This window comes from Thalassophryne amazonica, chromosome 17, assembly GCF_902500255.1.
Source record: "Thalassophryne amazonica chromosome 17, fThaAma1.1, whole genome shotgun sequence".
Lineage (NCBI taxonomy): Eukaryota > Metazoa > Chordata > Actinopteri > Batrachoidiformes > Batrachoididae > Thalassophryne > Thalassophryne amazonica.
Genome location: NC_047119.1, coordinates 5,877,626 through 5,894,169, shown reverse-complemented (window position 1 = coordinate 5,894,169; position 16,544 = coordinate 5,877,626). Strand labels below are relative to the sequence as shown.

Sequence of the window (16,544 nt, the reverse complement as noted above, 5' to 3'; positions counted from 1 at the left end):
ATATTTAGAGCAACTTTAACATCTGACCCCTGTACAAACTAATGCTGAATTTTGTCACCATTCTTGCTGTTTTTACACCATAACTCCATAACATAGTCATAGATAGTCCAAACTATACCTTTTTGGAATCTTTGTGAGCAGACAAATAATGTGGTATAGCTTTCAATATGATTGAAACATTTTTAAATTTTGACCCCTGTGTAATTCTTCAATTGACCCCTACCTGGCCGCCTACTGAAAATTCTAGTGGCTACTCACTTTTTTCAAAAGAGTAATGTCTAAGGAGTATTTGTGCCAACTTTGGTGCTTCTTTCCAGATTTGAAGGATTCCTCTGTAAATATTCTGTTATCTGCTGCACTATTGGTGACAAAAGGCATTAAATTCAGTTATTATGTAGAAATACAGCTCATACTCCATGTTGGTGGTAGATCCTCCATTACTCTAAGGACTACCCATAATCCTTTGTCTTTATTACCCAATGCAGTTGCAGGGTTTTAACAGTATGTGGCATAGTTTGCCTGTTTAGCAGGATATAACCTGAACTATTTAGCCATGTAACATGGGTGCAATAACTTCTTTAATTGCGTGGTTGTCACCAGACTTGTTTTGTGTGTTAAGCCCCTTTCACACCGGGCCAACGTAGAGTTGAGTAATGCAGCGTACGACTACGCTGAGCTTATGCAGCCTTATGTGGCAACATGCTGAGGGACACAAAAGGGTCCACGAAGTGGACACACAAAATTAAACTCATTTAATTTTCTTGTGGACTTTTGGCGTAGAGCACCATGCAAGTCTACACAACAATCCACTGCTGTATGCAAGTCTACACGACGCTGCGCTGCTGTACACCAAGCCTCCGCAATTGTACACAACCCTACGCCAGTCTGGTGAAAAATCCTTTTAGACTTTTTATCAGTACATTCCTGCATTGCTAGATTTTTTTTTTTTTAATCCTCACTGATGGATTACCAGTGAGAGGACATGTCCACATCCACTATAACTCCTCACAGATGGCTCATATGCACGATTGCCGGCTGGAGCTCCGCCTTCACCTCCTAAACTTCTCTCACAATTGTAGCACATTAAATAAAGCTCATTAACTCCTGGAAATAATGTATTCTAACTTTTTCCAATGTATCTAATCCATCTACATGTCCAGGCAGTCTGTAAAAACAGCGTCATGGAGCCAAGCCCCCCCGCGCAACTCTACGCAAGCCTGGTATGAAAGGGGCTTTAGGCACGGTGACCACAAGAAGCCTATTGATTTTCAGGTCAAACGCTCAAATTAATAAACTCTACTTTGTAAAAACCTTGTCAATGGTAACCTTATCATTGTTAGCCCAGGACACCATGGGTTAGTGTAGACTATGTGCTAGTTGTTTTTGGGAACACTGGGATTGTGTTTTTTGGTTGTCAAAGGAACCTTAAGAAATTGGGATTTGTTTAGTTTTGGTGGGAGCAAAGGTCTTAGCTCTCCCAGTACTATGCTAGTATTATACAATGGTCCTGCATTCATACTTTGTATTGACTATTGTAATTCATTATTATCAGGTTGTCCTAAAAGTTCCCTGAAAAGCCTTCAGTTAATTCAAAATGCTGCAGCTAGAGTACTGACAGGGACTAGAAGGAGAGAGCATATCTCACCCATATTGGCCTCTCTTCATTGGCTTCCTGTTAATTCTAGAATAGAATTTAAAATTCTTCTTCTTACTTATAAGGTTTTGATTAATCAGGTCCCATCTTATCTTAGGGACCTCATAGTACCATATCACCCCAATAGAGCGCTTCGCTCTCAGACTGCAGTCTTACTTGTAGTTCCTAGGGTTTGTAAGAGTAGAATGGGAGGCAGAGCCTTCAGCTTTCAGGCTCCTCTCCTGTGGAACCAGCTCCCAATTCAGATCAGGGAGACAGACACGCTCTCTACTTTTAAGATTAGGGTTAAAACTTTCCTTTTTGCTAAAGCTTATAGTTAGGGCTGGATCAGGTGACCCTGAACCATCCCTTAGTTATGCTGCTATAGACTTAGACTGCTGGGGGGTTCCCATGATGCACTGAGTGTTTCTTTCTCTTTTTGCTCTGTATGCACCACTCTGCATTTAATCATTAGTGATCGATCTCTGCTCCCCTCCACAGCATGTCTTTTTCCTGGTTCTCTCCCTCAGCCCCAACCAGTCCCAGCAGAAGACTGCCCCTCCCTGAGCCTGGTTCTGCTGGAGGTTTCTTCCTGTTAAAAGGGAGTTTTTCCTTCCCACTGTCGCCAAGTTCTTGCTCACAGGGGGTTGTTTTGACAGTTGGGGTTTTTCCGTAATTATTGTATGGCCTTGCCTTACAATATAAAGCGCCTTGGGGCAACTGTTTGTTGTGATTTGACGCTATATAAATAAAATTGATTTGATTTGATACTTTAGGACAGGGGTGGGCAACTTGTTCCAGAAAGGGCAAAGAGGGTGCAGGTTTTCTTTGCAGCCACTGACTCCACCAAGTGATTTCACTGATTAATATCACTTTGAGCAGATGGAATCAGTTAAACCTGCACCCTCTTGGCCATTTCTGAAACAAGTTGCCCACCCCTGCTTTAGGACATTAGCTTTAAAATGAGTAAAGGGTGGAATGTGGATTTCTTTGCCCGTGTGTTTTCAGGTGGGTCTGACTAACATCAGCCACATGCTGACACCTGCAGGAAAAGTCTATGCGGAAGTCACCATCACCCAGCTGGCACCGGGCGAGTTCTTACTCATCACAGGCTCGGGTTCAGAACTACATGACCTGAGGTGAAATACATTTAACTGTGCACACGTGCACATTCTGACATGAGTTACCAAGGCCAGGTGAACCCTTTTAGTAAGACTTCATTTGCCAACTGATACTTGCGTCTAGAACAAAGCAAGTAAAAGATATTTATAGTTTGTGCCTGCGACATATTCTCTCTTCACTCACTGCATGCATATTAAATGTGCATAAAATGTTTGCACACTATTATGTGTTCAGGTTCACTGCACATATCAGAGCTGCATTTCACAGAACTCTCAAAGGTCTCAGTCTTGTTTTGCAAAAACCTAAAAACTCGAGCAGCTGTTGATAAAACACCCGTCTGTTTCCATCAGAGGCCCTGCATCCACACTATGATTAAACCCCACCCACCACCCCAGAGAAGAGAAGGGATTTTTATAGTGTAGTGACCCCTGGTGGACTGTGTAACCACATTGGCCTGTGCAGTTCAGACCATGTGGCTCTGCTTTGACACTTACATAGGCAATCATGAATATTATCAAATTATTACTATGGAATTTTTTTCCCAACGCAGATGGATAGAAGCCGAAGTTGCCAATGGTGGCTATGACGTCGACATCAGCAATGTAACAGAACATTTAGGCGTTCTGGGAGTCGCTGGGCCAAACGCCCGTAAGGTTCTACAAAAACTGACAGATGAGGACATGAGCGACACCGGATTCAAATTTCTCCACTGCAAGTCCATCCAGTTAGCTGGCATTCCTCTCCGAGCCATCAGGATCTCTTACACGGGTACTGTGCTCGCTGTGACATGACTTCAGATATACTAAACAAAATGCTCTTAATCTGAAGGGGAGTTCAATGTAAATGTGCAAACGCAGCTTGTAGCATCAACAAAAACATTGACTGAGAAAAGAGCAAAGTGTCTTTACGGTGTTTACCAGGTGCAGACAGCAAGGATACAGATCTGAAAAAGTACAAAGGTCTTGGTAAATAGTTTGGTTTCCAATCATTACAGGTGATTTGTCAGTTACATAAGACGGAGCAGAAGCAGCGTTTGTATTCAGTTCGGCTTTTTCTTTCCTGATTTAACAAAAAACAGCTTGTGCCTTTAGAGTCCTAATAGACTGCCCTGAGGAGCGCCCTCTCTGCCTTATAAAGCTAAATACTTTTGATCTGGAATTTCAGCGATCATGTTTCTGTCTGTTTCACCAACACCTGAAAATGCAGCATTTCAGGATTTGATCCTCCACTGCATCAAAGATGTACATTTTTTTTTTTTAATGTGTTGAAATATGGACTGCAAGTAATGATCATTTTCACTGAAGTTCATTGTTTAGAATAATAATTTGCTGCATTAAATTACACCCCCCAAAAAACAATAGGATAAAAAGTCCATTAGGACCCATTAAGAAATAATAATAACAATAAGAACAGTTTATCATCCCCGCCCACATGCTGAAATCGGCCTACATCTTCTTTCTTTTATTTATTTATTTATTTATTTATTTTTTCTGTGTATTTCATTGATGGTGGTACAGCTAGTGCAAAAACCAGCACATCTGCTAGGATGCCAGTATGCTTTGGCTGAAGACAGCTGAAGTTTACTGAGCCGGGCCCAGAACTTGCCGCTTGATAATGGAGGTTACTTGGATGCTAAGCGAGTTGGTTAGAGTCCAGGCATGGGTTAGCGTGGGTTGTTGGGTGCCCACCTGTGTTGGTCACTCAACAAGGTGCCCAACACAGAGGTCTTGGAACACGCCAACATGAGCAGCATGTTCACCATTCTTGGCAAAAGGCGTGTTTGTTGGCTTGGCCACATCAGGAGAATGGATCTGGGCCACATTCCTAAAGATCTACTGTACGGTGAGCTGGCAGAGGGCACTCGTTTGGCTGGTTGACCATACCTGCGCTTCCAGGATGTCTGCAAGAAGGATATGAAAATGTGCAGCATCAATGTCAACACGTAGGAGCAGTGTGCAGAGGACCGTGCAGCCTGGCGCCTTACTGTCAGAACAGGTGCACAGAGGGCTGAACAGGAGAGGGACCAAGGCAACACGGCAGCTTCAGCAGGCATCACAGTACATGTGCAACAAATCCAGCAGAGATTGTCGCTCGTGCATTGGACTGATAAATCATTCATGCAGGTGCAGATAGAAACAGAAGACAAAAAATTGCTGTATATTTTAGGTATGTGAATCTCGTCACTGACAACTATTCGATACGCATCTTGATGCGATACATGACGATATGATTCACCCTGTTCCCATTTCAATGCAATTTGATGGCGATTCAATTCCTCACAATGTAATACGATGCAAAATTATACCAAAAATTTTAATAAAATAGGAAGCTGCAATTCAGTATGGTACTATGGTATTCTACTTCTTTCTCTGATTCTACTAGGAGCAGAGGATTTGTTTTACTCCTTATAAGCAGCAAATTTACCAGATGCAACATTAAGGAACAGGAATGTGTTCCTTCATACAGTAGTGTTTAGAATAATAGTAGTGCTATGTGACTAAAAAGATTAATCCAGGTTTTGAGTATATTTCTTGTTACATGGAAAACAAGGTACCAGTAGATTCTTACAAATCCAACAAGACCAAGCATTCATTAATTACTATTATTGTTGTTATTGTGTTTACTGTTGAAACAAGGGCTGCAAAGAATAATTGTGTAATATAAAAAGGCTTAAAATATCCACCACAGAAGAAATAATAGTAACAATTATAATAATAAAAACACTCACACACACACGCACACTCATCTTCAACCACTTAGTCCAATTAAGGGTCACGGGGGGCAGGAGCCTATCCCAGGAGTCAGAGTGTGAGGCGGGGTTCACCCTGGACAGGACGCCAGTCTGTCACAGGGCCACAAACAGACAAACAAACACATTCACACCTACTCGCACACCTACGGACAATTTTAAAGTTTCCAATCCACCTAACCTGCATGTCTTTGGATGTGGGAGGAAGTCAGAGCACCTGGTGAGAACCCACACAAACATGGGTAGAACATGCAAACTCAACACAGAAAGGCCACAGGTGGGAGTTGAACCCATGACCTTCTCGCTGTGAGGCAGCAGTGCTAACCACTAATCCACCATGCTGCCTAATAATAATAATAAATTACTAATATGAATAATAACTAACTTATTATTACAGTACAATAACAGTTATGTTACACTTCCCACACAATTGTTACAAAGTGTCTCACAACAACGGTACATCATAAGACAAAACATGGAGGTCATAAAGAAATATTTTTAAGCCCAGTCATAAAAAAGATATATATAAACACAATATAGAAAAGACACTTAACATCATGTATATTAGCAGAATTAAAGCATCAACCATTAATAATTAAGTTATAGGGCCATGCATATAGGAACATGAAAACACAATTATTTTTAAAATAGACATTTATTCATTTATTTTTACTAATTATTTAGTCATTTAAAATAATCAGCTGAATCAATATTGAATAGACTTGAGAATTTGAGTTTTTCCTCAACAGACATATTATTACACAAAAAGAAATTGAACAGCAGAATGCTCTGTAGTTATTTATAACGTCTAAAACAGACACTGGCAGCATAAACCTTATGTAACTTGACAGTCATTTTTGCTTGATTCAATGATTAATCTATTATCAATCGAGCTTACAATAATTTTTGTGTTGTTTGGCTTTTTATTTTCTTACTAAAATAAAACTGTCCATGCATTTATTTCCTGCATTTCTTACTCTTATAACAGTGACAGGTTTGTAAATTCCATAGGAAGTCCATAAAGAACAAGTTCAGTGTCCTTTTAAGACAATTTTCAAAAGTAATTTTACAACATTTCTCACTGCAGCATCAATAAAAGCAGATATGTATGTTATCTTGACACTCGTCACAATGGCAGATTTAAAAAAAAAAAAAAAACTACTTGAAAGGAAAACTTTTTTTGTCCTGCTGTTTGTCTGAATATAGAAACAACTGTAAAACTCTAATGCAAAAATTTTAATAGTTTGAGTGACGACTGATGTCCTCTGTGTGTGTGTTTAGGTGAGCTCGGCTGGGAGCTGTACATCGACCAAAAAAACATGGCGACCGTGTACAACGCCATAATGGAAGCTGGAAAGAATGAAGGGATTGACAATTTTGGCACCTACGCCATGTCCTCCCTCAGACTGGAGAAAGGCTTCAGAGGCTGGGGGGCTGAGGTACGAACACGAAGCTGATCTGAGACTGTTCACAGCCTTTAAATAAAGCTTTCGCTGAAGAGGTTGTCTTATTGGATGTTACAGATGAACTGTGATACAAATCCTCTGGAGGCTGGATTGGACTATTTCATCAAACTAAACAAGGTAACATCAGGTTTTTACCCTTTGGCCGGCTAAAAAAGACCAAAAATCACTCTATATCGTATTTCAGATCTCTTATGATGGACAATATCAGTACTTGGATAAATTTACTAAATGTAGTACACGGTCAATGAATATTGACAACTGCAAATAGTTTGATTACCTCTGTTAGCATTATAGACTGATTTTCAACCAACGTTTAAAAAAGGCTGGGTCTGTCTTGGAAGAGATTTACACTTTGGTCAAATCTGAATAATGAGGCACAAAAAAGTTTTTGTTTAAACATCAACAACTTTGCAAGATAACGCTGGCCAGCACGATTTTTCTTGCATGGAGTTTTTCTCAATGGATTTTGGGTAATTTGGGGCGCTGAATCCGAATCTGCTGTTAGTTTTGCCAATCACATCACGTTTTTGAGATATGAAAACATATTTCTTATATCAAGCATTGAAGCAAAAGCTGCAGTCTCGCACACCTCTTTGGTGCTGTAAACCGTATTAAGGCTTTTGGTCACATTTGTGAATCTGATTTAAAAACTGTGCTTTTGAGCATGATTGGTGGCATCAAAGTCGTGAGTGAATGAGCAACTTTTGTGTAATCCATCAATATGAAACATGCAGATTGCAAAAAAACGTGATGTGTAGAGGAAATCTGAGCTCAGATTCAGATCCAGCACCCCAAGATGACCCTAAATCAGTTCTCAAAGTCGATTCAAGATTTTTTTTTTTTTTTTTTTACCATTCCTGTTTGGAGGATGAGAACAACCCCAAGAACACTGCACCAACCCGGAAGCATGGGGGTGGAAACATCATTTTTGGAGATGCTTTTCTGCAAAGGGACAGGACGACTGCACTGTATTGAAGGGAGGATGGATGGGGTCATTTATTGCAAGATTTTGACTGAGTCCAGAATCCGGATCACCTTAAAAATTGAATGGAGTCTTCCATTGCGTAATATCTGTGTGGTGAAACGTTTGTCAAAATCCATGCTGTAGTTTTGATGTAATCCTGCTAACAGACAGACATATAAAAGCCAATGATTTTATCGCGTCCTTGGCAGATGTAATAACTTTTCAGTTTGTGAATTAAGGGTTGTGGTATAGCTAACTTTTAGGTTCACTGTTTCCACCACTGACACTAAGTTTGAGCTGTTATAAATTATGCCTTTTTAAATCACAAACTGCTGCATAGATTCAAGTTTATCAATCTCTTGCAATAACTAGGAATGTATTACCTGAAAAAATATATATACTATTGGTTTTTCCAGCCTGCTGATTTCATTGGCAAAGCAGCTCTGCGGGACATAAAAGCAAAGGGCTTGAAGAGGAAGTTATCCTACATCTCAGTGGAAAGTGATAACGTAGACCCCGAGGGCAACGAGACTGTGTGGCACAATGGTAAGGTGAGAAGCAGCCGGATGCCTGAGTGAAGCTCTCGCATGCTCACACTGGGCCTCATGTATCAACGTTGCGTACGGCGATATTTGAGCATATATGGTGTGTACTCCAAAACGGCTGCGCTACTTGGCATGTATCAATGTGGTGGTTGGCGTACGCTGTGCTGACAATATACACCAGGTCGAGAGGTGGTGTAAATTATACACCAAAATGAACTAGCGCTGGAATCCACATAAAAATGAAAATGATCAACATGATAAACAGTGCCATTATACAAATCAATGCATATGTTACATAAATAACACTTTCCTGATTATACTACATAATAATCAATACAAATCCTGCCTCTGCGGCATTGTTATGGAGCACGATCCGTGGCCACAGCGCTGACTGCAAAGAAAGCGCTGCTCACCTTTTTCTCCAGACTTCGAGCCTGGAGCCAGAGCAGCGCTGAGCTTAACTTCATGTGGTGTGACTGTTTGACTATGAAATTGATAATAACAACTGTAGTTTCGTCATTCCCTTAATTCGTCCGTGCTGCAATCAGGTTTTGTCGTCTCCATTCGGTTGTCACAATAAAATAAATACAGAAATACATTTAAAAAATAAAGAAATCTGACAGATTAGGCGTGTCTTATTAATTGAGTGAGCAAATATCCACATGTCAAGAATTATTGACATGTGAAAAGAGAATACAGTGGTCCCTCGCTATAACGCCATTCACCTGTCGTGGCCTCAGAGTCTCGCGGAGTATTTAGTCCAATTTTGCATGCCTTTTTTTTTTTTTTTTTTTTTACAGTGTTCTGGGTTCTGCGTATCTGTTTATCAGAATCTTGTTGCCCAGAACAGAAAAGAGCGCCAACATCTACTCATAACTGTGTTTGTCACACGGGAACAAACACCTGCAGCAGCGAGATGTGAGTGGGAAAAGGCGCGACGTCAGGACGCAGAGTCCCGATCTGTGACATACTGGTCAGTCACTATTAATAATTTATGTGTCCGACCTCATTTGTTGATCGTTAAAATTCATTCGTTAGTTCTAAATGCCATCAGAATTATTTATAGGAAAATGTTCTATTTTTATTTGCTTGTTCTGTTAGACCTCAGTGCTGCTTTTGATACTGTTGACCATAAAATTTTATTACAGAGATTAGAGCATGCCATAGGTATTAAAGGCACTGCGCTGCGGTGGTTTGAATCATATTTGTCTAATAGATTACAATTTGTTCATGTAAATGGGGAATCTTCTTCACAGACTAAAGTTAATTATGGAGTTCCACAAGGTTCTGTGCTAGGACCAATTTTATTCACTTTATACATGCTTCCCTTAGGCAGTATTATTAGACGGTATTGCTTAAATTTTCATTGTTACGCAGATGATACCCAGCTTTATCTATCCATGAAGCCAGAGGACACACACCAATTAGCTAAACTGCAGGATTGTCTTAATCAATCAATCAATCAATCAATCAATCAATTTTTTTTTTATATAGCGCCAAATCACAACAAACAGTTGCCCCAAGGCACTTTATATTGTAAGGCAAGGCCACACAACAATTATGTAAAACCCCAACGGTCAAAACGACCCCCTGTGAGCAAGCACTTGGCTACAGTGGGAAGGAAAAACTCCCTTTTAACAGGAAGAAACCTCCAGCAGAACCAGGCTCAGGGAGGGGCAGTCTTCTGCTGGGACTGGTTGGGGCTGAGGGAAAAAACCGGGAAAAAGACATGCTATGGAGGGGAGCAGAGATCGATCACTAATGATTAAATGCAGAGTGGTGCATACAGAGCAAAAAGAGAAAGAAACAGTGCATCATGGGAACCCCCCAGCAGTCTACGTCTATAGCAGCATAACTAAGGGATGGTTCAGGGTCACCTGATCCAGCCCTAACTATAAGCTTTAGCAAAAAGGAAAGTTTTAAGCCTAATCTTAAAAGTAGAGAGGGTGTCTGTCTCCCTGATCTGAATTGGGAGCTGGTTCCACAGGAGAGGAGCCTGAAAGCTGAAGGCTCTGCCTCCCATTCTACTCTTACAAACCCTAGGAACTACAAGTAAGCCTGCAGTCTGAGAGCGAAGCGCTCTAATGGGGTGATATGGTACTACGAAGAAGAATTTTAAATTCTATTCTAGAATTAACAGGAAGCCAATGAAGAGAGGCCAATATGGGTGAGATATGCTCTCTCCTGCTAGTCCCCGTCAGTACTCTAGCTGCAGCATTTTGAATTAACTGAAGGCTTTTTGTGTTACAGACATAAAGACATGGATGACCTCTAATTTCCTGCTGAAGTTATTGTACTTGGCCCCACAAATCTTAGAAACATGGTGTCTAACCAGATCCTTACTCTGGATGGCATTACCCTGACCTCTAGTAATACTGTGAGAAATCTTGGAGTCATTTTTGATCAGGATATGTCATTCAAAGCGCATATTAAACAAATATGTAGGACTGCTTTTTTGCATTTATGCAATATCTCTAAAATCAGGTCTTGTCTCAGAGTGATGCTGAAAAACTAATTCATGCATTTATTTCCTCTAGGCTGGACTATTGTAATTCATTATTATCAGGTTGTCCAAAAAGTTCCCTAAAAAGCCTTCAGTTAATTCAAAATGCTGCAGCTAGAGTACTGACGGGGACTAGAAGGAGAGAGCATATCTCACCCATATTGGCCTCTCTTCATTGGCTTCCTGTTAATTCTAGAATAGAATTTAAAATTCTTCTTCTTATAAGGTTTTGAATAATCAGGTCCCATCTTATCTTAGGGATGTCATAGTACCATATCACCCCAATAGAGCGCTTCGCTCTCAGACTGCAGGCTTACTTGTAGTTCCTAGGGTTTGTAAGAGTAGAATGGGAGGCAGAGCCTTCAGCTTTCAGGCTCCTCTCCTGTGGAACCAGCTCCCAATTCAGATCAGGGAGACAGACACCCTCTCTACTTTTAAGATTAGGCTTAAAACTTTCCTTTTTGCTAAAGCTTATAGTTAGGGCTGGATCAGGTGACCCTGAACCATCCCTTAGTTATGCTGCTATAGACGTAGACTGCTGGGGGGTTCCCATGATGCATTGTTTCTTTCTCTTTTTGCTCTGTATGCACCACTCTGCATTTAATCATTAGTGATCGATCTCTGCTCCCCTCCACAGCATGTCTTTTTCCCGGTTTTTTCCCTCAGCCCCAACCAGTCCCAGCAGAAGACTGCCCCTCCCTGAGCCTGGTTCTGCTGGAGGTTTCTTCCTGTTAAAAGGGAGTTTTTCCTTCCCACTGTAGCCAAGTGCTTGCTCACAGGGGGTCGTTTTGACCGTTGGGGTTTTACATAATTATTGTATGGCCTTGCCTTACAATATAAAGCGCCTTGGGGCAACTGTTTGTTGTGATTTGGCGCTATATAAAAAAATTGATTGATTGATTGATTGATTATTTCACAAACAAATGTTTGGGCCTGAAAACAGTCTGGTATTATTTTCCTACTAAGGTTTGAACTTTGAGAGTGTTTACACACGAGAGAAAAGTGAGAAAATGTTCATGCCTGATTGAGAAAGTGTATAAACTGTGTAGTGAGGGTTTTTACAGCTTTGAAACGTCTATAATAATTGTAAAAAATAACGCTGACTACGTTGCGGTTTCGTGTATTACGGGCTATTTTTTAGAACGTAACTCCAGCAATTAATGAGGGACCACTGTAACACTTTATTGATTATATACAAAACAATTGATACGACGGCCGCTTTTGACGCTCTATTGGCACGCGTCATGATTGGTGAAGTTCTTTTTCTTTGTCGTCTTCCTGGCTTCCATGTCGTAAAATGAGGGTGTGTCTGAAGCAGAGTCTGAATATTTATGGGCGTATTTATTATAATTACGATCGTTTCCACCCGCCGCATTTATCAAGATCACGTCAGGCGTATGCCAGAACTGGGCAGGTGCGCACTGCTTGATACATGTCACGGCGACTTTGGTGTATTTCAAGTTTACGCTGTAAATTTACGCCACAAGTGCGCAACATTGATACATGAGGCCCATTGTGGTTGGTGTCACTTATCGTGTGTCCCTGGTGTTTCTCGTTAGGTGGTTGGGAACACCACGTCTGGAGCCTACAGCTACAGCAGCCAGCAGAGCCTAGCGTTCGCCTACCTGCCCATGGAGCTTTGCTCTGTGGAGCAGAAGGTGGAGGTGGAACTGCTGGGGAAGAAATACCCAGCCATGGTCATCCAAGAGCCGTTAGTCCTCACCGAGCCCACACGGACTCGGCTGCAGAAAAAATCTAAAGCATAATTTTTTTTTTTTTTTTTTTTTTGTCATTCAAGTTTTTATTTTCCATTTTCACACAAGCAACAGCTTATAACAACCCAAAAAGGCAAAGCAAATAAAAAAGTAAAAAAAAAAAAAATTGAAATGTGTAAAATAATCAATGGCACAATCATGGTGTTTTGATGATGGCAGAGTCTTGTTCTTTAAGAAATGACATGAAATATAACCAGATTTTGCTGGTTTTATCCTGGACCTTATTTACGCCTCATAAGCCGCAGTCTCTGACATCAGTGTAATCCAGTCCTCAAGTTTAGGCCGATGTGGGCTCTTCCAAATCCGTAGAATTTATCTGGTGGCCACTATAAATGCAGCCATCAAAAATCCGAATAGTTCTTTCGTAGATTAAGGGGACAAGAAGGACTTATCCCCCAACAGGCACAATTGTAGCACTGTCTCTGGGAATGTCCATTGGTCTTTCCATTTTTCCAGATTTTTAATGACCTCCGTCCAAAATGGAAAGACCAATGGACATTCCCAGAGACAGTGCAGGTATGTTCCTATATCAATGCCACATTTCCAGCAAACATTACTTTGAAGTAGTCCCATTTTAAACAGCTTTGACGGTGTAAAATAGTATCGATGTATCACTTTGTAGTGGATAAACTTGCAATCTAAAGCATAATTGAGTCCATCCTCGATTAGTTTCTCACAGGATAATAAAGAGTGTGAATTATCAATGACAGGACAAAGATGTGATGGACACGACTGAGGCTGGCAGGTGAAACAAACTGAAATGGTTTGTGTCTGTGTAGTGACAAAGAGTGATGTAATCTGGGAAAGACAATTAATCGAAAGTCCTCAGTCTTAAGCACAGTGTCTGTTGTATGGATGTATTTTTGAACAATGGAGAAATTAGTGTCATGATATATTTTTTTTGCACTATGTCTTAGTGTTGAACGGTAACTGACTTTTTAATTCCATGGTTTACGGGTCAACAGTGAAGCTGTGTGTGTGTGTGTGTGTGTGTGTGTGTGTGTGTGTGTGTGTGTGTGTGTGTGTGTGTGTGTGTGTGTGTGTGTGTGTGTGTGTGTGTGTGTGTGTGTGAGAAGAAGAGTTTATTTGAAATAATTATAAAACAGAAAAGATCTATTCCAATCTTCTTGGTAAATCGGGAATACACACAGGAAATAAAACTTTTGTAAGAATGTAAATTTTTTGTATAATTTTTTTGTTAACTTTAAGCAAACTGTATGTTAATAACTTGATAATTAAACTGATATAATTACCAGTGCTGTGTTTAAATGAATGTGCTTGTAAAGCCACCAAAAAACCAACAGGGCAACACCACCAAACCAGTAAAAAGGAACTACGTACTTTATTAACAAAAAGTCTAAACACCAAACAAAGTCGAAACCGACCAAAACGGATGTGCCAGGTGCACCCAATTAGATCATAAGCCCCGCCCACCAGGTCTTGTAACTATTGAAGTATCAATCTTTCAAAGCAGAGGTGTCGCTGCAAGATGTTTCGATGCCTCGCTTCAACCTGCAAAAAACCCATGTGACTCCGCAAAAGAAGCTTCATTACGTCACCTGCGTATTGGCGACATGTTACACTGATTTGAATTCAGGGTGGGAAGTGCTTATAAATGGGCACAATCACTCTATACTTTGTGGGTTTTTAAGGAGGAGGAGAGTTTTTGGTGTATGTTATTATTATAGTTTAGATTAGATTAGGCCACGGCCTCAACTTTACCTAAATTCAGGGTCTTTCAGTGAAGTTTAGGGCTAGTGGCCGGCGATCACCTTAATGGTGACAAATTATACTGTATTTTTTGTCTTTCTGATGCCTGATTCTGTTTTTTTCTCTCTGTTTAAGGTGCAGCTCCATCCAGAGATGGGTGTGGTATTTGTGCTGGAGATTTCCTGTATATTTGTTTTGTGAATTGTTCTGTAATTTATGTCTGTATCATGGCCCAAGCTGAGTCTCGTCTGCTTGAGGTCTCTTCCTCAGATGGAGTTTTTCCTTACCACTGCTGCTCTGGGGGTTGGTAAGGTTAGACCTTACTTGTGTGAAGTGCCTTGAGGCAACCTTGTTGTGATTTGGCGCTATATAAATGAAAATAAACTGAAAGTGAAACAGGTTAGATTAGCATTAGATTAGATAAACCATCATACATTTCTGCACTCACATTGGCACATAGACATTCAGACACTATACATACTGATTCACGTACACATATACTTACACATATTAAGTACACATCTGGAGAAAGATTAATGGGTCAGTTGGTGGATCAGCGAGTGTGAGAACATTAGAGTTTGTGTGATACTCTGTGTAGTGAGTGTTTGAGAGTGTGATGAAAGGAGGGATCGGGAGGATGGAGGCAGCTGTTTATTCAAAACTCTTTACCAGGTGGACAAAATCTATCTTCATGGGCCAGCAACTCCTGTGCTGTGTGAGATGGTCATCTCCAAAACTGGAGAGGTCGTTTAAAAAAAAAAAAAAAAAAAAAAGGAACAGACTCAAACCTAACACCACTGAAATGATCTTGTGTTTAAATAAAAACCTTTGAAGCCCCATATCCCCTTCATTTTGCATAACTATTTTCATAACAGTCCCTAGCTGCACAAGCATTTCCCAATTTATATCTCTATTGCATATAGGAATTTATGATGGTGTAGCGGCTGTAATCTGCGTTGTGTTGTGGACTCCTCCCATTTGCACCCCTCGGGACACAAACTCACAATCCCTGGAATGGAAGGCAGACTGTAAAGAGAAGGCAATAATGCAAGTCTCCATCCTTGTGGCCAGAGAATTCTATTAGCGCCCTTTCACAGCTTCACGAATAAGCCAGCGTAAGCCGATGTATGAAAAAATGTGCAGAATACGCTGCATACGTTAAATAAGTTATACACCTTGACGATTTAACCAGTGTATGCCGACAGCCGCGTTTCCACCGAGTGGTTCGGGTCGGTACTACACAGTATGGTGCGGGTCACAACGGTTAAGTCTGGCTGGCAGAACCTTTTTTGTTTGGCAAATATTGATGAGCACATCATCGAGCATTAGTACGCTGTCGCGGGCGTCTCTTCTCCACGTGGAGGCCAAACAGTAATTTGCCTTTTTTTTTTTTTTTTTAATATTTAATTTTGTCTTGGTAGATCATGGGGTTTATTTTCATCACGTGCAGAATGCTGAAGAGGCGACTGATGTCTGGTAAATTCTGATGTGAATGAATGAGGTGCTGTGACTTTTTCAACTTTTATAGTAAATTAATTGTCTTGTGGCACAAAGCGCTGGCATTCTCTGGTTCAGGCTGAGAAACGCACTGAGAGCAGACAACAGAGGGAGTTCTTTATAAACACTACATTTCTTCAGCCACAACAAGGAACTAAAGTATTTTCAGATGTCATTTTCCAAAATCAGGACACTTTATGATGTGGATGTGTGGATGGACACAAGGGACACAGCGAGGATACTTTGGAGGAGGAGGTGCTCACTCCGTTTATGGTCTGGTAGTCTGGTAACATAAAATAAAACAAGCTCTTTTTAGTCCAGGTCTGTCCCAGGCCAACGCTCTTCCCATAAGGACATACCAAAATAACATACCTGGTACGGTAAAATGAAACAAGCTCTTTTTAGTCCATGTACATTCCAGCTCTAAACAACACACACAGGTTAGCATACGCCACGTGTGCACCTGACCCAACACCTCAAACGTATACGCACCCATCCAGTGCCATAATATGATGCACATAATGTTAACGATATAAATAAAATTAAAGATCAGAATGAACATAAAAACACACGATGAAGG

The 16,544-nt window shown here is 40.7% G+C and overlaps 1 protein-coding gene across 1 annotated transcript in view; it reads left to right on the top strand.

The window, feature by feature from the left end:
- Nucleotides 1–13,736, top strand: part of dmgdh (dimethylglycine dehydrogenase) — a 40,412-nt gene extending 26,676 nt beyond the window's left edge. The window contains exons 11-17 of the mRNA XM_034193009.1: nucleotides 2,642–2,772; nucleotides 3,306–3,523; nucleotides 6,786–6,943; nucleotides 7,028–7,087; nucleotides 8,351–8,485; nucleotides 12,542–12,737; nucleotides 13,396–13,736. Of these exons, the coding sequence (XP_034048900.1) occupies nucleotides 2,642–2,772; nucleotides 3,306–3,523; nucleotides 6,786–6,943; nucleotides 7,028–7,087; nucleotides 8,351–8,485; nucleotides 12,542–12,737; nucleotides 13,396–13,406 (909 nt within the window). The 3' untranslated portion in view covers nucleotides 13,407–13,736. The remainder of the gene's footprint in view (nucleotides 1–2,641; nucleotides 2,773–3,305; nucleotides 3,524–6,785; nucleotides 6,944–7,027; nucleotides 7,088–8,350; nucleotides 8,486–12,541; nucleotides 12,738–13,395) is intronic.
- The last annotated feature ends 2,808 nt before the right edge of the window (nucleotides 13,737–16,544 follow it).